The sequence below is a fragment of the Suncus etruscus genome, chromosome 15 (assembly GCF_024139225.1).
Source record: "Suncus etruscus isolate mSunEtr1 chromosome 15, mSunEtr1.pri.cur, whole genome shotgun sequence".
In the NCBI taxonomy this organism is placed as follows: Eukaryota; Metazoa; Chordata; class Mammalia; order Eulipotyphla; family Soricidae; genus Suncus; species Suncus etruscus.
The window spans coordinates 67,871,011-67,895,877 of NC_064862.1; the positions used below are offsets into that span (position 1 = coordinate 67,871,011).

The following is a 24,867-nucleotide window of genomic DNA, read 5'->3' on the forward strand; positions in this document are numbered from 1 at the left end:
AGCGCCCAGGATACAAGAGCCCCCCACTGAGTGGGAGAATCTATTCACCCAATACCCATCAGATAAGGGGCTAATATCCAAAATATACAAGGCACTGACAGAACTTTACAAGAAAAAAACATCTAATCCCATCAAAAATTGGGGAAAAGAAATGGACAGACACTTTGACAAAGAAGAAATACAAATGGCCAAAAGACACATGAAAAAATGCTCCACATCACTAGTCATCAGGGAGATGCAAATCATGAGGTACCACCTCACACCCCAGAGATTGGCACACATCACAAAGAATGAGAACAAGCAGTGTTGGCGGGGATGTGGAGAGAAAGGAACTCTTATCCACTGCTGGTGGGAATGCCATCTAGTTCAACCTTTATGGAAAGCAATATGGAGATTCCTCCAAAAACTGGAAATTGAGCTCCCATACGACCCAGCTATACCACTCCTAGGAATATACCCTTGGAACACAAAAATACAATACAAAAATCTCTTTCTTACACCTATATTCATTGCAGCACTACTTACCATAGCAAGTCTCTGGAAACAGCCAAGATACCTTTCAACAGATGAATGGCTAAAGAAACTGTGGTACATATACACAATGGAATATTATGTAGCTGTCAGGAGAGATGAAGTCATGAAATTTTCCTATACATGGATGTACATGGAATCTATTATGCTGAGTGAAATAAGTCAGAGAGAGAGAGAGAGAGAGAGAGAGAGAGAGAGAGAGAGAGAGAGAGACACGCAGAATGGTCTCACTTATCTATGGGTTTTAAGAAAAATGAAAGACATTCTTGCAATAATAACTTTCAGACACAAAAGAGAAAAAAGCTGGAAGTTACAGCTCACCTCATGAAGCTCACCACAAACAGGAATGAGTTTAGTTAGAGAAATAACTACATTTTGAACTATCCTAATAATGAGAATGTGCGAGGGAAATAGAAAGCCTGTCTAGAGTACAGGCGGGGGTTGGGTGGGAAGGAGGGAGATTTGGGACATTAGTGATGGGAATGTTGCACTGGTGATGGGTGGTGTTCTTTACATGACTGAAACCCAAACACAATCATGTATGTAATCAAGGTGTTTAAATAAAATATATAAAAATAAAAAAAAAAAATAGCCGGGCGGTGGCGCTGGAGGTAAGGTGCCTGCCTTGCCTGCGCTAGCCTAGGACGGACCGAGGTTCGATCCCCCGGCATCCCATATGGTCCCCCAAGAAGCCAGGAGCAACTTCTGAGCGCATAGCCAGGAGTAACCCCTGAGCGTCACAGGGTGTGGCCCAAAAACCAAAAAAATAAAAAAATAAAAAATAAAAAAAAATAAAAAAAATAAATCAACCACAAAATTTAAAAACCTCAAACTCATAAAGACTGAAAAACCAACAAGAAAATTAAATAAAAACTTAAAAATCTGGGCCCAGTCAATAAATTAAGGGTGTATGTGTTTAACCCAGGCCAGCACCACATGGCCACACTGAATGCAACTCTGGAGGCCCCCCAAGCACTGACTGAGGGAGGAGACTGGGTATCTCCAGCACTATATGGCCACAGTAGCATCTCCTTCTTGGGTCCTTGCACTATGAATAACCAACCTAGCTGGCCAAGAATTGGCAGTGAGCCCCCGAACCTTCTGAGCACTCCCCCAACATATGTTTTTATATCCTAGATTACAAATCAAATGCAGCTGTGTCGATGCAAGCAGCAATACTGGTACTAAGAAATAGCAGTACAGACTACATCAAGAACGAAGAAAAGTCTCAAAGTTTAGGTTTAGTTTATAACTAAAACAAGTAGGAAAAGAAAGAAAAATATATAAAGCTATAAATTAGTCCAAAAAAAAAGTAAAAAAGAAAGTCAGAATGGAAATAATTGAATTAGAAACCAAAAAAAAAAATTTATTTGGTTCCTAATAAGGCACAATAAAAAAGCAACAAAAACTTGAATTTGCCTTTGATAGGGACGTAGGGGTTTAATTGAATTAGAAACCAAAAAAAAATTTATTTGGTTCCTAATAAGGCACAATAAAAAAGCAACAAAAACTTGAATTTGCCTTTGATAGGGACGTAGGGGTTATAGCAGAAGGGAAGGGCTGGAATAGAAATGATATAAAAACAGTTGTGGAGGGTGAAGGTGCAGTTAACTTTTATAAACCAAAGGCATCAGCTTTAATTCAGTAGTAGTTTAAAAATAGGGGTACTGGGGGGAGGGACCACATCAGCTGTGCTCAGAGCTTATCCTTAAATCTAAGATCAAGGATCATTCCTTGTGGTGCTCACAGGATCACATACAGTCCCAGAAAGTCTAGGGTCAGTTACTTGTAATGCAAGTGCCTTACTGTCTCTCCAGCAAAACTCTCACACCTACATTTTGATTGGGGGGGGGGGTGTTGAGTCACAGCCAATGGTGCTCAGGGGTTATTCCTGGCTCTGTGCTCTAAAATTACTCTGCTCAAGCTTGGGGGGATCATATGGGATAACAGAGACCAAACCTGGATTAGCCATGTGCAAAGTAAATGACCTTTCTGCTCTATTATTGCTCTGACCTTAACACCTCCTTTTTTTAAATGAAGAGGATAGTATATTAAATTGCTTATATATGATGGCCAAGTGCAATTTATTTCAGGGATGGAAAGATGGTTCATCATACACAAATCATATTAAAAATTAAGAAAGTACAGAATAAGCAACTGACAAGACTAAGCATCTATTTATGATTAAAAAAACCTTTTTTTTTTTTTTTTTTGGTTTTTGGGCCACACCCGGCAGTGCTCAGGGGTTAATCCTGGCTGTCTGCTCAGAAATAGCTCCTGGCAGGCACGGGGGACCATATGGGACACTGGGATTCGAACCAACCACCTTTGGTCCTGGATTGGCTGCTTGCAAGGCAAACGCCGCTGTGCTATCTCTCCGGGCCCTAAAAAAACTTTTAACGGGGCTAGAAGGAACATTCCTTAGCCCAATAAAGGCCATAGCTTATATCATATTTATATATTAAACCCACATTTTAAATTCACAGCTCATGTCATACTCAGCTCTCCCCTCCCCCAAAAAAGGATGCTTTTCTTTAAGATAAAAAAGAAAGGGCTAGAGATACAGTAAGGATTTAAGGCACTGCCTTGCATACTACCAACCCCTCAGTCATTGCCAGGAATGATCCCTGAGCACAGAGGCAGGAGTAAGCCCTGTTCCCCACAAGACATGGCCCCCAAACAAACATAAAATTCAAGTAACACAATATTGTTGTGTTCACTTCTATTTAATTTTGCATTAAAACCTTGCCAGAACAATTAGACAATAAGACATTAAAACATCAGATTAGAAAAGAAGTGAGATATCATGGGCTGGAGCAATAGTACATCAGATGCCTTAAATGTAGCCCACTTAGTTCAATCCTCAGCATCCCATATGGTCCCCCAAGCACCACCAGGAATAATTCCTGAGTGCAGAGCCAGAAGTAACTCTGAGCATTGCTGGGTGGGCCCAAATTCCTCCCCCCCCCCAAAAAAAAAGAAGTGAGGTATTATTTGAAAATCAGATGATGATATGCATGACACTCCCTAAATGCCCTACCAGTAATTTTTTGGAAACAATAAGTGAACAAAGTGGTAAGTTACAAGTCAATGTATAAGAAAAGGAAATTAAGAAAATAATCTCAATTTCAATAGAAAAAACTTATCAAAGGGGGCAAAAGACCTATTCAATGAGAATTGCAAAACACTATTATAGATGTAGAACAGAAGAGATGAAAAGATATTTCATGTCCATGAATAGGGAGAATGACAGTCAAAATGACAGTCTTTTATCAAAATCACTGTACAGTTTCAATATAATCTATCAAAATTCCAGTGATGATTTTATAAGGAAATATATTTTTAAATACTAAAATTTTTATGAAATTACGAAGTATTTTGAATAGTCATCATATTCATGAGGAGAAAAATGGAAGCATCATTTTATCCAGATTCAAATTTTATTACTTTATTCACTTTATGTGAACAGTAAATAAAATTATCGAATTGAATAAAAACAAGTGCAGGGGCTAGAGCAATAACACAGAGGGTGTACCTTGCACACAGCCAACTTAGGTTCAATTCCTTGCATCTCATATGTCCCCTCGAGCCTGCCAGTTGTAATTTCTGAGCACAAAACCAGGAGTAATTTCTGAGTACAGAGCCAGGAGTAACCCCTGGGTGTGGCCCCCCAAACCAAAAATAAATAAAATATTTTTGAAAAATAAAGGCAGATCAACTGACTAGAATTAGAATGCTTATCAGCCAGTTTTTGATAGGAGTTTTAAATCAGATATAAATCTACTATTGATGTTCTGTGACAAAAAGCCACAACTGAAAAGTAGAGAAAGAAAAACTACTTCAAAAATGGTGTTAGAAAATCTGGATGGCCATATCCAAAAGGAATGTAACTATACCACTCTTCAAATGAATTCACAAAAATAACTTCAAAATGAATAAAGACCTGGATATAAGAACCAAAGCCATGAAGTAAACATGGTAAATCCATGTTCTCAGCATTAAAGATGTCTTTGAAGATTCAAACTAAACAGTGAGGGAAAGGAAAATAAAAACAAGTGATTGAAACTACATCAAATTAAAAAAAGGGACAGTATATACATGTGTGTGTGTGTGTGTGTGTGTGAAGAATGTGAAGAAACCTACTAAATAAAACACCTTTACACATCTTAACAGTTGCAGCATCAGTAAACTGAAGGCATCAGTAAACTGAGTGCAATGAAATGAGGGGGTTCATTTCCAAGGCATAGGAAGAGCTCATGCAATTCAAACAGAAAATAAATAGTTTGGTATAAAAATAGAAGATCTAAATATATTCTCTTTCTTCAAAGGAAACATAGCAGATGTCCAACAGACATAAAAAATCATCATTTATTAGGAAAGGACAAATCAAAACCACAGTGAGATAGAGCCTCTCACATCTGTTATAATGGCTTAACCAAAAAGTTGTGTAACAAAAAATGTTAGTGAGAGCATGAAAAAATGGAATGTTCCTATACTGTTGGTGGAAAAGTAAGTTATTTTACCATTTTGGAATGCAGTATGGAGGTTCCTCAAAATACTTAATATAAAAGTCATATTTTCCAGAAAATTTATGGTGTAAAGGCACAACAAATTATAGCATCTATTTTCATTTCATTTCTGAACCAAATCTTTCTGTAACATTTTATGTTTTATTATTAGGAAATAGTTTTTGTACCATGATATGGCTCAGTAGCTGAGTTCTTGACTTGCATTGTGACCACAGCATCACAGTGGCAAGCTCTCAAGTATCACTAAAGTATCTGGGTCCCCCAGAAAAAAAAATGAAAATAAATATTTTTAAAACTTAAAGGTATTTTTTAGTCATTGTCATGAATATGAAATCTTTATTCATTGCTTCAATTAACTCTTTTATGGTGTGTGGAGTCCCCACACTTATAACATTATTAGCTTGATTCCTTTGAGTAGCTTCTTATAAACTTGGTTATTCATGCAACATAATTAGTATTTAATAGTATGTAAATCATAAACAGTATTAAAATTGAACTTAATTTTATGACTCATTTGACCTATCAATAAATTATTTTCTTCTATATTAGCTTGGATATGTTTAGCACAAATTTTCAGCCTTGCTTTCTGAAGGATCTTGGGAACCATAGTATTTGCTTTTTAAAAAATTTTCTATAAACTAAATTCAATTAAGTCTGTAAATCATTGGTTCTTTGGTTATAATTGAATTACACTTATTATAGTCTATGTCAGCAAAGGTCATCTTAATTTAGGATTCCAGAAGCTTTTTGAACAGCCATCTGGAGGAGAGCTCATCTGAGTTTTGGGCCATATCCCAGCCTTGCCATCTGTAGGGTCAAGGCCATCCTGCAGTCCTCCTTTGTGGGATTTTTATTTGTATTATTTAGCCTCCTCCAGGCTGTCTGTGTGCCTGTGTAGTGACTGTGTATGTGAGAGAAGAAAAAAATAAAAAGAACAAGATGCATGACACTGGTACACATCTTTATATTTATTTTTATATATTTATATATATAAATCTTCATTTAAGCACTATGATTACAAGCATGTTTGTAGTTGGGTTTCAGTCATAAAGAAAATACCCCCCTTCACCAGTGCAACATTACCACTACCAATGCCCTCCTCCTCCACCCCTGCTTGTATTCTCTACAAGCATTCTACTTCTCTCATTCTTTAACATTGCCATGCTAGTTGTTAGTGTAGTTATTTTCCTAAGAGCATTCACCACTCTTTGTAGTGAGCTTCAAATTGTGGTACACATCTTATATTTCTGTTATCCCCTACTTTAGAGCAATATAACTAGATTATTCAAGCCATTGTCAAGAAAGTTCAATTTGGAGCTTGGTCTTCAAATCCATGATCTTCCCCGAACATGTACCTCACTTGCATGTTTCTTTCTTTGCTTATTTTTATTCTGGAGGAACCTCTGTTCTCTCTCAAACATCTCTCTTTCTGCCCCATTCCCACATCTTTCTAAATAAGTCTCTATAAGAATTTTCTTGCTTCATGTAAAAAAAAAAAACTTTTGATTTTTGGATTCTTCAGAACCTACAAATGAAGCTGGCCCATCTAATGGAAAAATTAATTATTTATTATATAGTTTACCAAAGGAAAATTTAGGTCATGAACCTTTGAGGTGTCTATCATGCAGCTGAGGTGGCTGGTAGAGTTCAAAAGACTTGGAATCCAGTGTCTCTTACTGCAGTGGTAATAAACAGGAATTTCTAGAGATGTAAAAGTATGTGTGTAGCCATAAATGTATTGTCCATTTGCCATGATCCTACATGGCTAAATACCCATACATGTGTGATATGCATGTTATACATGTATGTGATTTTTAAAAGAATAATTTCAGGAGTGGACAGGTAGTACAGTGGATAGGGTGCTTGGCCTTCTAATAACCTGACCCAAGTTCAATTGCTAGCACCCCATATGATCTACCAAGCCCCCACCAGGAATGATTCTTGAGCACATAACCAGGAGTAAGCCCTTATATCACTGGTGTGGCCCCAAAACAAACACAGAAGAATAATTTCAAAGGAACTACTCACTGGACTATTTTTCAGTGTGTGGGTTTCCTTTATTGGAGGACATACTCCAGTAATGCTCAGTGATTGCTCCTGGTTCTGCTATTAGGAATCACTCATACCAGTGTTCAGGAGATCTTATGGGATGCTGGAGGTTGAACCCAGGTCAGTTGTGGACGATAGGCAAACATCCTATCTGCTCTACAATTGTTCCAGTCAGCCCCTCACTTGACCTTTCTTGTAACAATTTATCAACCTCAGATTTAAACTGTGCTAATAAATTGGGGTTCACTTATTTTCCTAGCAAATAATTTTTCAATGCATTTTTATGGTTGTCAATTCTGTCTCTTTTGTTGTTCAATGAGATTCTGATCTCTAGAAAATAGGTCTACTATAGTACACAAATGAATCTTAATGAAAGAACATTATTGGTTCAAGTGTATCATTGTGACTGACAGTCGTCTAGATTGAGACAGGCTCACAGTGTAGACGCTTAGGTCCCTACATTATTAGAGTAGAAAGAGCCTCAGCCTGGAGATGCCAGTATTCTTCACTTTCTGCTTTTTTGAGATCCCCGAGGACATCTTTCATCTTTGTATCTCTTTCTTCACCTGCATCAGGTGAACATTTAAGTAGGTCTGAATTGTCTCTCACTGCTATACTGTCCCCCACAGGGTGTCACCTACTGTGGAGAGAGCTCAGCAAGCAGCCTTACCATGGCCAACGTGCCCTGGCATGAAGAAGTGGTCCGCTTTGTCTGTGAGTTGGTCGATCTAATCCCTGACTATGAACTTGCTTGTGAACACGAACATTCCAATTGTCTCCTGATAGCCCACAAAAAGGTAAGAGCTACTCAAATATACATTCTTTACTCAACTTGAACTGTCCTGCTACCTCAACCCTCATTTCTCTTTATTTCCTTCACACCTTGTTTTAGAAATTGTTTGCTTACTTACTATATTTTCTAAAGCAAATATTGAGAAAGTCCTGAATTCTCCTTTCAGTATGAAACTGCCTCATGTTTTAGCCCTCACCTAAGCATCTTGAAGTGCCCCTGAGTTTATAATTTTTAAAAGGTGGCCCACTAAAAAAAAAAAAAAAAAAAAAAAAAAAGCAAAACACCCTTGTAATAACCTCTGCACCTTTCCTGAGATGACAAGGAAAAGCTAGAATAGTAAACAACCCCATATGAGCATTTTTTCTGTCAGAGAGATATAGTGGTATATATCAAATTGTAGGTCATTTTGAATCTTGGCATCTGAAGAAAATTTTCTGGGATTTTAGTTTATGACCCTTTATTTTCCTCATATAAAACTTTTATTAGAGAAACAAATATGTGAATCTAGTGTGTTTCTTAAATAAGTAATGCCTAGCGAAAGGAAAAAAAAATCAGTTCTTGGTAGAGGTCATTAAAATAAAATGAAAACACCGTAATCAATACTACAGTGTCAGAGCCAAGATCCTAATGATATGTCCTTACTGAAATATTTATACAGAAGTAATGACACCTCAGGGATATGATTCAAAAATAAAGCAAGGTGAGGAATGCGTGATAGGTATGATGAATTGAGCATTGTTGAGCCTAGATGATGGATAGAGGTTTGTATATGAAACTGCCTAGTTTTCTGTTCAGAATTTCAATTTTACATGCCATATTAAAAGATGAACATACACCTTGAAGACATGATTCTAGTTGAAAAAATTCAGAAACAAAAGATTACATCTTGTATGCTTTCATTTATGTGTACTATATAGAAACAGAAAGTAGACTGGAGTTGTCAGAGCTGTATGAGAGCAGACTGGGAGACTGTGACTCTCATAAATGACATGGGGTTTCTTTTAGTGCTGAGGAGAATGTTGTGGTATGATATAATGTGTTGGTTGCACCTACTTGTGATTGCACTCATTCATTTGTACGCTCTGCTTTTTTGAATGTTTTTCTTCCCTTCCCTTTTCCAATACCTTTGTGCAGCTGCTCTTGCTGCTGCTCTTGTTTTGATGACTGAGAATTGCACATACTTGGGTGCAGTGATCATACACTTAGTTGCAGTGCACACTTACAAAAATCAGTGATTATAGACTTTTGTTATGGCTCCACAAACAGCGGTGCCCCAAGATGTTGGCATGTTAATACCTGCATACCACATGTTATGGTGCTGAAAATAGTCACCTCTCATGGCTGATAGGCTGACACAACTCATCCTGAGTTGTACGCTTTAGCAGGCTGATGTTTAAAGCATGTAAGTTATATTCATCACCCTTCAAAAAAGATTAATATGAAAAAGATAGTAAGTATCAAGATTTGGTTACTTCTTATAAGAAAAAACTTTTTATGCAAGTAAAATAACCTTAATTTGAACACAAAAGATTCAGGTTTCCTCTTCAAAAGCTTAAAGTGAATTTCCAGCTTCTTAAATCAAAATAATTTAATAATATAAGAAGCGCTTAAAATCTCCCGTGATCTAGTCTCAGAAAAATAAGAGATTGCAAGCCCCCTGCTTTGGTTGAAGTTAAATTGTGTGGTTGAGTTCAAAGTCAGAAAATGATGTCCTGGAGAATCTTAAATATAGTCTCAAATAGAAGAATGTGTTCTGGGAGAATTAAGGAATAAAGAATGACCACCTGCTGGAAATATTAAAGTAGCTTCAAAGACAGTTAACTTATGAATCTTAAAAATTAAAAACAAAAATACTGCACTTTATTTCTAAACTTGAAGAATTAGTTTTTTGTTTTGGTTTTGTTTGGGGACCACCCCTGGTGAGGCTCAGTGGTTTCTTCTGGCTGGGCACTCAGGAATAACTCCTGGCAGGGATCAGAGTACCAGCAATCTAATCTGGCTTGGCTACCTTCAAGTCAAGAGTACTACATGCTGTACTCTTCTCCAACCCATTTTATTTTAATTAAGGTAAGGCCTATGAACAAAAAAATCACTGGAATAGAGTAAGCAGAAAATAATCCTGAAAATGATGAAGTTTTCTTTTCCTGGGACTGGAAATATAGATATAGATATATCTGCTGCATGAAAAGCTATAGGGACCTCTCAATATCTTTTATAAGAAAATCCCAGTAATTGTTGGGCATCTTTGTTTTGTTGTGAGCCCTAAGCCCTGTGCATCACCTGCCCAGATCCACTACTCCATTTTCATCTTTAGTTGCTCCTTACCCTCTTCCCACCCCTCCCTGCCCCTTCCCAGACACAGTTCTATTTTTTTTTCCCCATCGGTTTGGAAACTAAGTATTTTTCTCTGTTCCTCTAGTGTTGTATAAAAAACTACTACATGCATCCTTGACTAATGAAAATCTAATGTTAAAAAGTACTTTTGTAGGCTGGGAAGAGAATTCAGTGAGGGTCATGGGCACACAGAGACCCCAGTTTGATCCCTGGCATTCTTTCTGAGTAGTATAGTGTCCCTGGACTCCAGCGTTGAACTGACTGTCTGCCTGGGGGACTGAGTCAAGATGACTCCCTGAGCACTGCTTGGGAGCCAACTTCTACCTTCAAAAAACAGCAATGAGCTTTTGCTTTCTAAATATGAAAGACTGTAGATTTAACCTTCTTTTTTTTATGTTGTCTCCATGCTGTTATTGTTTTTTATTTTAACTGTGTTTAAGGATATTATTAATGCTTTATGTTATAAGGATTTATGTAGGCTTATCTGTACCTTACATATATTATTCACATATATTTTAAGTTCCTTTAAAGATACACATACTGTTTTATGTTATAGGGATTTATTTAAGATGATCTCTGTTTTAAACAATATTTTACTTCATTTCTTTCTGTAGTTTTGACCCTCCAACTGAATTGTTTTTATATAATTGTAGGACACCTTTTTAATTTTTCTTTAGAGGTATCAGTTTTCACTTGTCTGAAAATCTTTTTTTGGACTAGATAAAGAATTTTGGGTTACTTCATTTTGACACAATAAATATTTTCTTGTCCTAAATACCATTGATAAAAAGTGAGCTATTAATCTGTTGCTCTTCTCAAGATAATCTGACATTCCCTTTCCTCTGACTTCTTTCCTTCCTTGATGATAGGCTGTGCTCTAAATGTGTCTATATGTGGGTTCTTTTTTCTTTCTGGGACTTCCTGGAATTCTTTTATTTTATTTTTAAAATTAGCTTACTTTATTTAAAGAATAGTTGACATCATTGATCATAATAATTTGTTTCCATATAAATGAGAGCTAAATTACTAAAAAAAGAATTGAAAGAAAAAGAGAGACGAGATAACAAATCTACGAAAATTGAAGATTAACTAACTTCAGCTACAGATTGGCATCCAAATTGTTGTGTTTCTATGGGGATGACAGTATTTTGGGGGCTTTTTTTTTGTTTTGTTTTGTTTTTGGTGTTTAGGCCACAACGGATGCCGCTCAGGGGTTACTTCTGGCTCTGCATTCAGAAATTGCTCCTGGCAGGTTCGGGGGACCATACGGGATACTGGAGGATTGAACCCGGCTCTATTTCGGTTTTGGTCACCTGCAAGGCAAATGCCCTACCACTGTGCTATCGCTCCAGTCCTGTGGGGATCACAGTATTAAGCAAAAATGAAGCTGCTTAGTGGCTACTTTTACTACCACACAATCCAGGAATTCAAATCACCATTATTGATACTGAACATTTGTGGGGCATGTTTTCAACTGTGAGGTTTTCCAGAAGTAGGGAAGATAGGGAGGGTGCCCACACTCACTCCCCAAAAATGTCCTGGTAATATTAGCCAATTACCAGCATACCTGGAGTTTTGGTCAGATTTATGTCTTTGCAGAGAGTCACATAGTCGTGGTGAAGCAGGGCCATAGGCAAAGCAGCAATTATTAGTGAGATACAGCAAATGTGGCTTTGGGAGGGCAGGGATTTGCCCCGCCTCTCCTCCTGAGATTGCCAGCTTTCAGCAGTGTAACTGAAAAACTCCATGATTTTTCATGGCTTCGTTTACATATATTTTGAGAATAGAGTGGACTCCCTGACATTATTTTTTTAACTTAAAGAAAATGCATCACATAGTTGACATAGTTTACCATAATTATGTGTTTGTTTCCAGATAAGTGAGAGCAAAGTTATTTAGAGAGAGAGAGATAATAACAAAGAAAGTTTTTTAAAAAAGGAAGAAAAGGGGGGCCTGAGAGATAGCACAGCAGTAGGGCTTTTGCCTTGCACACAGCTGACCCAGGATGGATAGTGGTTTGAATCCCAGCATCCCATATGGTCCCTGAGCCTGCCAGGAGTAACCCTTGAGTGCCGCTGGGTGTGACTCTCCTCCCCTCCCCCCAAAAAAAGGGAAGAAAAAGGACAAATGCAAGCACATTTGTGAAAATTATTGTATTTCCAATGAAGTCACTAATATAATGGCAGAAGATTTAGAAAGTTCTTCTTGATAGCTGTCCATTCAGCATCAAACAAATAAAGTTGTCTGGAAATTCAAAGCACTATTACTGATACTGAGGCTTTTAGGGGGTTGTTCTCACTGCCAAACTTCCCAGAAAAAGGAAGATATGGGGAGGGTGCCTGCACTAAAAGCCCTGGTGATATCAGCCCAAAGGCAGCTATGTCCGAAGATTTGTCAGATTGGTGTCCTGAAGAGAATTGTAGAGGGGTGATGAGGCAGGGCCATCCAGAAAATGTTGGTTCTGGGTGATGGAGGTAGCAGGCATGGCTTTGGCAGGGCTGGGGATTGGCTCACCCTCTCCCAAATGGCTAACTTTCTGCTGCTTGGGCTGGAGTCCACAATCTTTCACAGGTTGGATTATATCTTGTTCAAGAAAAGAATGAGTATGGAGCTGACCTAGTTTGAACATGTAGACAACATTTGTGGACATGTTTTCAGCTATCAGGTTTCCAGAAAGAAGGAAGATAGACTGTGGAATTCTTTTTTTTTTTTTTTAATAAATTTTTATTGTGATCGAAATGTATTACAAGTCTTTCACAGAATTATTTATGGTACATAGTGACAATGAATGAAGGGCATTCCCACCACCAGTATTGTCCTCCCTCCACCCCTTTTCCCAGCATGTATCCCATATCTCCCTCCTTTACCCCCCAGAATACTAGTGTAACTGGTCTCCACTTTATAGCTTGTTGTAGATTGGGTATCTATTCATTGACTTTGGGTTTGGTGTTCAAGTCTGATCATTTTTTATTTTCACTACATGTTCATATGACTGGTCCTGGTATCATCATTCCCCCCCCCCTCAACTTATGAGGCTGAATGATTCAAGTTATGTGATTCTGTTGGAGATAAAAGGGATAAGGAAAAGAGAAGAAAAAATTTGGTACCAACTACCAAAAAAAAGAAAAAAGAGAGAAAAAAAAAGAAAGAAAAGAAAAATGCACCCAGCCAAAAAAAAAAAAAATCACCAAATAATATCCACATGAGTGAAAAAGAAAGAAAAAAGTGGAAAAAAAAAGAGAAGGAAAATATATTAAAAACAGACAAAACAAACAAGAAAAAGGAGTGCTGGAGTGGCAGGGTTTGATGTTATCCCCACTTTTTTTTTTTTTTTTTTTTTTTTGCATAGGCACAGTAAGTATTGGGGAATCAAGGGTATTCCCGTGGCCTAAGAGATTCAGGGTTTCTCCCCTCTTGAAGCATACTTTCATGGGAACAACCACTGGCTCCATATATACTCATTATCATATCCCAGGGGTTTTTTTGTGGTGCCAGGAAACTTTCAGTTGTGGATGAGAAAGTCAAGCCACTGTAGCTAGCAATCTTGGTATTTGCACAGGTCATAGGACAAGGTCTAGGATAGAGTCTTTACAGTTCTAGAGGTTCTGTTCCATCTTTGTTGTTGTGTTCAGTCTTCTGTATCTTGTGCTCCCTGTTTTTGCTCAGTCCCTAGGATATTATGGTTCCAAAGGTTCTGTTCAGTCTCTGTTGTCAAAGTTGGGCCTCTATACTAGGAAATCTTGATTTTTGTAAGAGTCCTGGGCTACAGCCTAGGATAGGGTTTTCCTTATTGGTCCCAAGGTAAGCTTTGCCCAGTCATGGTTGTCAAAGTCAGTTTTGTGTAGTTAGTGCTCTTATTTTTCACAGTTCAAAGATGATACATCTTCTGATTTCCACTTAGTGTTAGGTGATGTGATAGGACCACCTGGTCTTAGGTCAAGTTGTCATTTCCACGCTGTCTTCGTTGTTATATTAATACTGGCACAAGAGACTGTGGAATTCTTAAATGAATTGTACTTTCCATCAGTTTTTGAAAATGTTTCAACTGTATTTGTAAAATATTTCTTCTTTCTCATAATCTCTTTTCTTACAGTATTTCAAGTAAATATATAACAGACTTCACTATGTCTTCTGTCTTTTGTTTTTGTTTTTGGGCCACACTCAGTGATGCTCAGGGTTTACTCCTGGCAATGTGCTCAGAAATCACTTCTGGCTTGGGGGACCTTATGGGACACCAGGGATCAAACCGAGGTCCATCCTGGGTCAGCCATGTGCAAGGCAAACACCCTATTGCTGCACAATTGCTCCGACCCCTCTTTTTTTTTTTTTTTTTTTAATATTTTAAGTCTTGTTTTTTTTTTTTTTTTAATTCATTTGTCTCTCTGTACTTCATTTTGGACAATTTGACTTTTTTCCTCAGTTCACTAATTTTTGTTTCAGCTGTGTCTAATATGCTATTAAATTTATTATGGTCAACCAGTGTGATAGTACAGGTGGTTGGGCATTTGTCTTGCATACAGGGTTTGATCCCCAGTATTATTTATTGCCTCCCAAGCCCCACCAGGAGTGATCCCTGAGCACAGAGCCAGCAATAAATCTTGGAACACCATCCGGTGTGGCCCCAAAACTAAAACAAGCAAACAAACAAGCAAAAAAGAACAAAATGTATACTGTGGTGTTTTATTGGGGAAGGGAATAGGGATTAAGAGCTTTGATGATGGAGGCTAAAATGGACTGATTTAAAGTCCAAACAGTCCTCACAAAAGTTGCAAACTTACCAATAGAATCTAGAGTTCCAAACTATTCTGACAGATTCTGCTGGTATAATTTTCATCTGGGTGGGAAGTAATATTCTTGTAATATTCAGATAATATTTTTGATGCCTCTGACTCTACTATCTCCCTAAACTCCTATATTCTTTGCTTTTTTGTTTGTTTGTTTTGGTTTTGGGGTCACACCCGGTGCTCAGGGGTTATCCTGGCATTATGCTCAGAAATCGCCCCTGGCAGGCACAGGGGATCATATCGGATGCCGGGATTCGAATGACCGTCCTTCTGCATGAAAGGCAAATGCCTTACCTCCATGCTATCTCTCCAGCCCCATAAACTCCTATATTCTTATCCCCAAAAATCTCCCATCATAGCTATGACAGGCAAAACCAAAATGGATTTATCTGGAAAATTAAAAAAGTGCTACTGCAGCACTATTTTCCATTACCTCCAAATTATTTATCTTTAAACTACCCTGGTTCTTTTCTTCCCAAATAAATCCTATGTACTTTTTAATAATCCTTATATTTTTAAGTGCATTGCTTAATTCTACAGCTAATCAATATATTTATCGTCCTGAAGCACAATATAAGGATTTCTCAGTATTCTTGCCTGCAATTAATGCTTATTTGGATACATAAAAGTCCTACCTTCTTTGCTTGCTTTTTGCATCCTGATATTTTCAGCTAAGTGCTTTTCAACAAAGTTGTCAAAGAAGTGCCCCCCCCATCTGCTGAAACATCTTAATTTTACTTTCATTCATGATTAGTTAATTATAATTGAAAAAAATTCTTGAGTTGAATTTTTTCCCTAGCTCTTTAATTTATTATCCTGTCGTTTTCAAGAATAATCTTTTCCACTGATGATGGAAAGCATCTTCCATCATCCATCATCAGTGATACAGATGTACATTGACATTTCTTAGTTGTGGTGTCTGCTGATAAGCTCAGCAGCCAGTAAAATGTATTATGGTCACTTTGATGACATGCATTAATTCACTTAATCCTGACAAAAAAATTTATGAGTCATAGGTATTTCCCTCCACCCCCTATTCCAAAGGAAGAAATTCTGGCTAAGAAAATATAGGTCTTGTCCAAGGACAAATAGAGCACAGCTGGAATTCAATCCCATATTTTGCAAAATGCAACGCTTACTTGTAGACTACCAACATTGCTCAGGGAACCATATGGTGCTAGAGATAAAACCACCACCCCCCTTGGCAGTTTGCAAGGTAGGGACCTTACCCATTGTACTAATTCTCTAGCCTACTTTGGCCTTGGGGTGGGGGCAAAATTCCTGTCATAGTTATGACAGGCAAGAACAAACTAGATACATCTGGGAAATTCATAATACTATTGCAGCCCTGGTATAGTTTTGTGTTTGTTTTTTCCTTTTGGAAATTTCAAAGTCATTTCTCTCTCAAACTACCATGGTATTTCCTTCCCCAACTAAGTCCCACTTCAGAGAAGTGAGCACCGTCCTTTCACAAGTGCTTTCCAGTTACCTGCTTCTTATAAATTAGTGCATGTTTGGACTGCCCACCCAGAAAATAACTGAAATTGAGATTACAAGAAAGTCTTTTTTTCAGTGTGTAAGATGAAAATAATATATTTGTTCCTCTGGTTTGTTAGGGTCTTATTTTTGTTGTTGTTGTTTTGTTTTGTTTTGGTGTAATATGATGTGGTATGTGACTTTGCCCATTATGTGTAGACTCTAGGCCCAAATTATATACAGTGACAGATTCATTTTACCATAGAAGGACTGACTTTTGCCTGCAGTTTCTAGGAAGTGATCTCTGCTCTTTGAATGTCCTGGCTGTTGATGGTGACTTCTTGATCTGAAGTCTTGGCCAGACTAGGTGGTTTAGGGCAGGTGGTTTAGGTGGCTCTTGTCTCATATTTGTGCTAGATAGGTAGAGTTAGCACTCCTTTGGGAGAAGGCAGCTAGGTGCCACCTATGTAGAATATTCCTGACTCTTCTCTCTGTTACCTGCCCTGTCCTGACAGCAGTCTTTCTACCAATGTTGCAATAAGCCATACTACACATATAAGAGCTGTCAAAGAATTCGCAGGGTCCTTCTGGTGGATTTTTGCACTTGGGAACTGTTTGTGCCATTGGTGGCAGACATGTACAGCATTTCTGTTTTCAAATCTCAGCCATATCATATCTCATGTTACCTGCAACATTCAAAAATGTCAACTACTTATAAGGTTATATGATAGTGAAATAAAATAATATCTATAAAGCATTTAGAATAGTACTTTGCCTCCAGCAAGCTCTTAATAAAAAGACCTCTCCCCAGGCAGCTGCCTTTGATACTTTCTTTTTTTTTTATATTTTTTTTCTTTATTTAAACATCTTGATTACATAAGTGATTGTGATTAGGTTTCAGTCATGTAAAGAACACCCCCTTCACCAGTGCAACATTCCCACCACCAATGTCCCAAATCTCCCTCCATCCCACCCACCCCCACCTGTACTCCAGACAGGCTTTCCAGTTCCCTCATTCATTCACATGATTATGGTAGTTCTCTGTGTAGTTATTTCTATAGCTGCACTTACCACTCTTTGTGGTGAGCTTCATGAAGTGAGCTGGAAGTTCCAGCTCTCCTCTCATTGTCTCTGAGGATTGTTGCAAAAATGACTTCTTTTTTTTTAGAACCCATAGATGAGTGAGACTATTCTGCGTCTCTCTCTCTCTCTCCCTCTGACTTATTTCACTCAGCATGATAGATTCCATGTACATCCATGTATAGGAAAATTTTATGACTTCATCTCTCCTAACGGCTGCATAATATTCCATTGTGTATATGTACCATAGTTTCTTTGAGATCCAAGGTGCTTGTTCTACTTGCTCTTCATAGCTTATATGAAGGACTTCCTCTTCCTTTTCTTTTGGGGTATATAGAAATGTGATGCCATTATGTGACTAAGACTTTTCATTAGACACCATAGTTTGCAATAGTGTTACTGAGAGATATCCTGCTTACTTGATCTTCCAGCACCCAGTTCTTGTCCAGAGTGATTATTTCCAGCTATCATTGTCACAGTGGTTCCTTCTCTGCCCTAATTGCCCTCCCCTACATTTTGGCAAACTTCCTACCATAGACTGGTCCTGTGACTCTCGTCTATATTGTTTCTGAATATTTTTTTTACCATACTATGTATTTTTATATATCCCACAAACGAATTTGATTATTTTATGTCTATCCCTCTCCCTCTGAGAGAGAGGAAAAATGTCTGCCATAGAAGCAGGCAGGGCCAGAGGGAAACTAGGGGACACTGATGGTTGGAACTGTGCACTAGTGAAGGATGTTATACCTTATATGACTGAAACTCAATCATGAATAGCCTTGTAACTGTATCTCACAGTCATTTAATTAAAGAATTTATATTTTTTACAATACAAAAACCCCTTCCTTACACCTATATTCATTGCAGCACTATTTACCATAGCAAGACTCTGGAAACAACCAAGATGCCCTTCAACAGATGAATGGCTAAAGAAACTGTGGTACATATACACAATGGAATATTATGCAGCTGTCAGGAGAGATGAAGTCATGAAATTTTCCTATACATGGATGGACACGGAATCTATTATGCTGAGTGAAATAAGTCAAAGAGAGAGAGAAAGACGCAGAATGGTCTCACTCATCTATGGGTTTTAAGAAAAATGAAAGACATTCTTGCAATAATTTTCAGACACAAAAGAGAAAAGAGCTGGAAGTTTCAGCTCACCTCAGGAAGCTCACCACAAAGAGTGATGAGTTTAGTTAGAGAAATAACTACATTTTGAACTGTCCTAATAATAAGAATGTATGAGGGAAATGGAGAGCCTGTTTAGAGTATAGGCGGGGATCGGGTGGGGAGGAGGGAGACTTGGGACATTGGTGATGGGAATGTTGCACTGGTGATGGGTGGTGTTCTTTACATGACTGAAACCCAAACACAATCATGTATGTAATCAAGGTGTTTAAATAAAAAAAATAAAGAATTTATATTTTTAAAAAATATTTTTCATTACCTGCTGATAATTATCATTATCTGCTTTCATTATTTTGCTCAAATTTATAATTTCAGCAAAGCAGGCTTGAGATGGGAAAGGGCAGGCCAAGTAGTCAGAACTCTTGTCTAGAACATTGAGTTTGAAGTAGCTGTGTGTGTGTGTGTGTGTTTCTGTGTCTCTTGTGTGTGTGTTTGTGTGCATGTACTGATGACTAAATTAGTTCTTTACAAAAATATGCTCACCTATATTCTAAGAAGCAATGAAAGTAGTGGAAGGAATATTCTTCATTGTGGCAGTTTTATGTTTTTAATTATTTAGTGAGAAGGATGAAAACTATGTAAATTAAACAGAACCAGCCAAAGGTGGAACAAACTAACTTAGACATTCTCATATATAAAATATTTTGGTTACCTGTATGTGCATGGGAGCAGCTGGGCCCTCCAGTGCTGGAGTGGGTTAGTCAGTGCTCACCAGGAAGCAGCTTTTGAAATCACATCCGATGTGCTCTTCTGAAGGATGCCCAGAAAAGCAGGGCTGCCCAGGCTTTGCACTGTTATGCGCCACACTTAGCTCACCAAGGTTGCTTTTCTGCATCATCACCTATATACATAATGGCACCTCTTTTTTTTTTTTTTTAATGACATTCACTCTCCTATCTGTGAGGTTTTGTTGTGGTTTTGATTTCCATTTTCTAATTAGTGGAGATGAACTTCTTTTAATGAATGTGTTTAGGGGATAATACAGGATACCAAGGATTAAACTTGGGTCAGCTGCATTCAAGGCAGGCACCCTAGCTGCTATGCTATTACTCTAGCCCCTATATAAAGTTGCTTTTTTACATGATATGCTTTTGTTTGGGGGCCACAACTAGTGGTACTCAGGTTTTCTCCTGCCTCTATATAGGTTTATACCTACCTGTATACTCAGGGATCACTCCTGGTGGGGCTTCATGGACCATAATGGGATGCAAAGCAAACACCTTACCAACTGTGCTATCTCGAAAGCCCCTATTAAATTATGTTTTAGTATTCTTCTAAACGAATACCACTACCCTCACCCTTTAAAAAGCTGCTTCTAAATTTTCCAAGTCTCTTTACTTAAAATATATAAAGAAAAAAATAAAATAAATAAAAATGAGTTTAAAAAAGTAATTAAGGGGAAAAAGTGATGCAGGAGACTACCTTACATTTGGGGGTAAGCAGGTTAAAAGGTAGTATTATAGAGGTCTTAAATTTATAAAGGAAATATAGGCTCCCCCCTTGTCTTTTGAGATATTCTTGTGGGGGATGGAATCCAGGGCACATTTTCATCAGACACCCTGGTCTTGTTGAGTTTCAGAAATGATTTGCATCTGAAAGGACTTGGGTAGTATTCTTACACAGGGGGTCCTTCTGGAGCTGAGTTTGGTATCAAGCCAATTCTTAGTATTTTGAGAAATATTTATGTTATTTTCTCAGAAATCTCTACCTGGGGCTGGAGAGATAGCACAGCAGTAGGGCGTTTGTCTTGCATGCGGCTGACCCAGAACAGACCTGGATTTGATTCCAGACATCCAAATTTATGGTTCCCCCAAGGCTGCCAGGAGCGATTTCTGAGTGCAGAGCCAGGAGTAACCCCTGGTCGCTTCCGGGTGTGGCCCAAAAAACCACGCCCCCCCCCCCGGAAAAATAAACAATCAAAAGTCTCTGCCAGTCAACCTTTCCACCCCAATGAATGAGCGTGCCTTTTCCCCACATCCACACCAACACTAGTTTTTGTGGGGGTTTTTTTGTGATGTGATTTGCATTTCCCTGATGCAGATCAGAACATATGATACACGATGCAGACCACTTTTTCATGTACCATTGGACATCTACTCTTTTAAGAAGTTTCTGTGCATCTCTTCCCCTCAGTTTTTGATATGGTTGAATTTTTTTCCTGTTAAGTTCTATGGTGCTTTATATATCTTTTATATATCTTAATATTGATTAACCCTCTGTTATATGAGTGAGTGATGGGTGAATATTTTTGTCTAGTCTATGGGGTGTTTTATTGTTTTAATCATTGTTTCTTTTGTGGTGCAGAAGCTTCTTAGTTTGATGTAGTCCCATTTGTTTGCTTTTGAGAATACTTCTAGATTTAATGTCATGAAGTATTTTGCCTATATTTCTCTCATCACAACATATGGATTCAGGTCTGAGATCAAGGTCTTTAATCTTTGAGTTGACTTTTGTGTATAGTAAGAATAAGTTTCTGAATTCACTTATTTTGTATTCTTCTGACCCATTGTTCACTACTAAGTGCTACTATTTCCTATGATGGCTTATTTGTCAACATTTGTCTTAGTTTTTGTTTATAAAGATTTCTCTATTCACATGTTCATTTGCTCACTTTTACACTTTTTTAAACATATTTTAAAAATTACTTTCTTCAAACACCATAGTTTACAAAGTTATTTATAAAACAGTTGGCTTTTTTTCCCCACAATTACAAAGTTGTTTATGATTGAGTTTCAGCCATGCAATGTACAAAGCCCTTCACCAATGCATGTTTTCTGCCACCAATGTCCTGTTTTCCTTAGGCCCTTCCCTTTCCCTTTCCCCTGCCTGCCTATAAGGCAAACATTTTTCTTCTCTCTCTTTCTCTTCTCCCTTTTTTTCTTTAAGACACTGTGGTTTGCAATATTGTTGCTAAAAGGGTATCATGCATATCAGTTTGCTTCCTTTCAGCTCCCAGTTCTCATTCAGAGTGATCATTTCCAACTATCATTCTCATAGTTCTTTGCCCTAACTGTATTCCCCCACTCTTTGTGGCAAGCTACCTACCATGGACTGATCCTCCTGACCCTTGTCTTGATGGTCTCTAGATAAGATTATCCATCTCTTTTTAATATTTCATTAATGAGTGAGATCATTCTCTGTCTGTCCTTCTCCCTCTGGCTGGCCTAAAGGCAATGATGGGATATCAGACACTTTTTTTTTAACTGTGATTGCTCACCTGGACTGAGCAAACCCAGCATCATAGGCTTTATTGCTTTGCTTGCCCACTTATGATACTTGCCACTTGAGCTGGGTTGTTTTTTGGTGGCAAAGTGCCAGAGATCTCATCACGCTTTGTGATAGCAATGAGGATTTTACTCTTCAGTGCAGGGGGGTTGTGGGGATCACTCTCTGAATGTGGTTGGAGCTGGGGATAAAATCCTCAGCCTTGTGTCTGTTGATGGTGGGTGCCCCAATCCTGAGCCAAGCTCCAGGCCCTTTGTGGTCCCTTTTAATCTCAAAATGTCTGATTTTCACTCTTGAAAATATTTCCAAGATTTACTTGACTTTTTCCTCCCTCATATTTCTTCTTTCTTCTAAGAACATTTATTTTTAAATTAGATCTCTGTACACTCTTAATTTCTCTCATATTTCTTTTTTTTTTTTTTTTTTTTGGTTTTTCGGGCCACACTCATTTGATGCTCAGGGGTTACTCCTGGCTTAGCGCTCAGAAATTGCCCCTGGCTTGGGGGGACCATATGGGACACCCGGGGATCAAACTGCGGTCCTTCCTTGGCTAGCGCTTGCAAGGCAGACACTTTACCTCTAGCACCACCTCGCCGGCCCCATCATATTTCTTTTATGTTTGAATTCTAGGAAATTTTTTATATTGTATTTTCTTTACCACATTCCTTCATTTCTATTTGAAATTTGAGTTGACTTGAGTATTGCTTTTTATTTTATTTATTTATTTATTTATTTATTATATTTATTTATTTATTTATTTATTTGGTTTTTGGGCCACACCCGGCGGTGCTCAGGGGTTACTCTTGGCTATCTGCTCAGAAATAGCTCCTGGCAGGCACGGGGGACCATATGGGACACTGGGATTCGAACCAACCACCTTAGGTCCTGGATCGGCTGCTTGCAAGGCAAACGCCGCTGTGCTATCTCTCCGGGCCCGAGTATTGCTTTTTAAAGCATGACTTTCCTTATATATAGTATTTCTTTATTCTCCAAGGATAGTCTAATTTTGTTGTAGGGGGCTTTGTTTTGTTTGTTATGCTCAAACAATAACTCACTTTTCTGCATAGACTTACTTTACTGTTATTTTTGGTTCATCTGACTCTTATGCTAGAAGTTTTCTTGAGTCACTGGTTGGCTATCTATGTTGAAGAGGGAGACCAGCCTGCACATTGGGACAGAATGGAACTGATCTTAGAGTAACCATCGGTTATCCTTAGGGAACTACCTCAGTGTCTTTTGTCAGTTCACTCTGCCTCTCAAAGGGTCTTTACTTTTACCCTGCTGTGGTTGACCTTGCGTCAGAGGTCAGGAAGCAGACTGTGAATGAGGTTGTTCTAAGCCTCCTTTCATTACCTTCCCCTCTGTCTCAGCTGTTCCTTCCCTCCTTTATGAGAATAAACCTCTTGCCTTCTGAGGCCCTCAGGGCAGCTGCTCTGCTGTGTTAGAGGGGAGACAAGGGGTTAAGTCCACTGGGGTACTAACAGTTTCTGAATCATAAAGTAATCCTGTCTTTGGATTTGAAGGAAGAAGTTTGGGACTTACTTTATTCTGACTTCTGGGGTAATGCTACTGCTGTTTCTGAGCTTTTGGAGGTGTTCTGAAACAATTAGGTTGAATTTTGAATTTTCCTATTTTCCAGCTTTGGATTCAGTTGTCTTTCTTGAGTCTGCTAGGCTAGCTTTTCTCATCCATAATTTTTTTCTTCTTTCTGGATCTTTTTGCTTTGGTTCATTCATGTCTTTTAGAAATGACTTTTCTGGGCCCGAAGAGATAGCACAGCGGCGTTTGCCTTGCAAGCAGCCGATCCAGGATCAAAGGTGGTTGGTTCGAATCCCGGTGTCCCATATGGTCCCCCGTGCCTTGCCAGGAGCTATTTCTGAGCAGACAGCCAGGAGTAACCCCTGAGTACTGCTGGGCGTGCCCCCCCCCCCAAAAAAAAACAAGGGAAAAAAAAAAAAAGAAATGACTTTTCTGTCATTTGACTGTGATTTTAAAGAGTGAAAATCAATACATCTGTTTAAACTACCTCCTTTTTTGTTTTTTTTTGGGGGGGCACACCCCATAACGCTCAGGGGTTACTCCTGGCTTGGGGGCCATATGGGACACGGGGAATCAAACCATGGTCTGTCCTAGGCTAGCACGGCAATGCCTTACTGTTTCATGCCACCACTCCGGCCCCTAACCTACCTTCTTTAGCAGGATTTTTGAACATTTAAAATAATGGAGTTTTTCTTGAAAAATGAGAAAAGTGAGGACAAGATCCTTTGAACAGATGTCTGACTGTTTTGAATAGTGGAGTGCACAGACCTGGCTCACCTGGCTGCAGACCTTGCCAACTTGCCTTTGTTTATTTAGTCAAGGCCAGACATTATTGAACTTATTGTGTTTTTTTATTTTTATTTTTATTGTGGTTGAAGTGAATTACAATTCTCTCACAGTAATATTTGAGGCACATAGTGACAATAAGTGAGGGGCATTCCCACCACCAATGTTGTCCTCCCTTTACCCCTGTTCCCAGTATGCATCTCACATCTCCCTTCTTTTTTGGGGGTTTTTTTTTTTTTTGTTTTTTTTTGTTTGTTTGTTTTTTTGGGCCACACCCGTTTGATGCTCAGGGGTTACTCCTGGCTAAGTGCTCAGAAATTGCCCCTGGCTTGGGGGGACCATATGGGACACCGGGGGATCGAACCGCGGTCCTTTCCTTGGCTAGCGCTTGCAAGGCAGACACCTTACCTCTAGCGCCACCTCGCCGGCCCCACATCTCCCTTCTTTACCCCCGTAATGCTAGTGCAACTGTTTTCCCTTGTACAGCTTGTTGTAGATTGGGTATCAATTCTGTTGTCATTGACTTTAGATTTGGTATTTATGT

The 24,867-nt window shown here is 38.5% G+C and overlaps 1 protein-coding gene across 1 annotated transcript in view; it reads left to right on the plus strand.

Moving 5' to 3' along the window:
- The window catches only part of LOC126031217 (S-adenosyl-L-methionine-dependent tRNA 4-demethylwyosine synthase TYW1-like), a 221,636-nt gene that overhangs the window by 191,504 nt on the left and 5,265 nt on the right, over window positions 1-24,867 (plus strand). Inside the window, exon 15 of the mRNA XM_049789508.1 lies at window positions 7,739-7,906. Within this exon, the coding sequence (XP_049645465.1) occupies window positions 7,739-7,906 (168 nt within the window). The remainder of the gene's footprint in view (window positions 1-7,738; window positions 7,907-24,867) is intronic.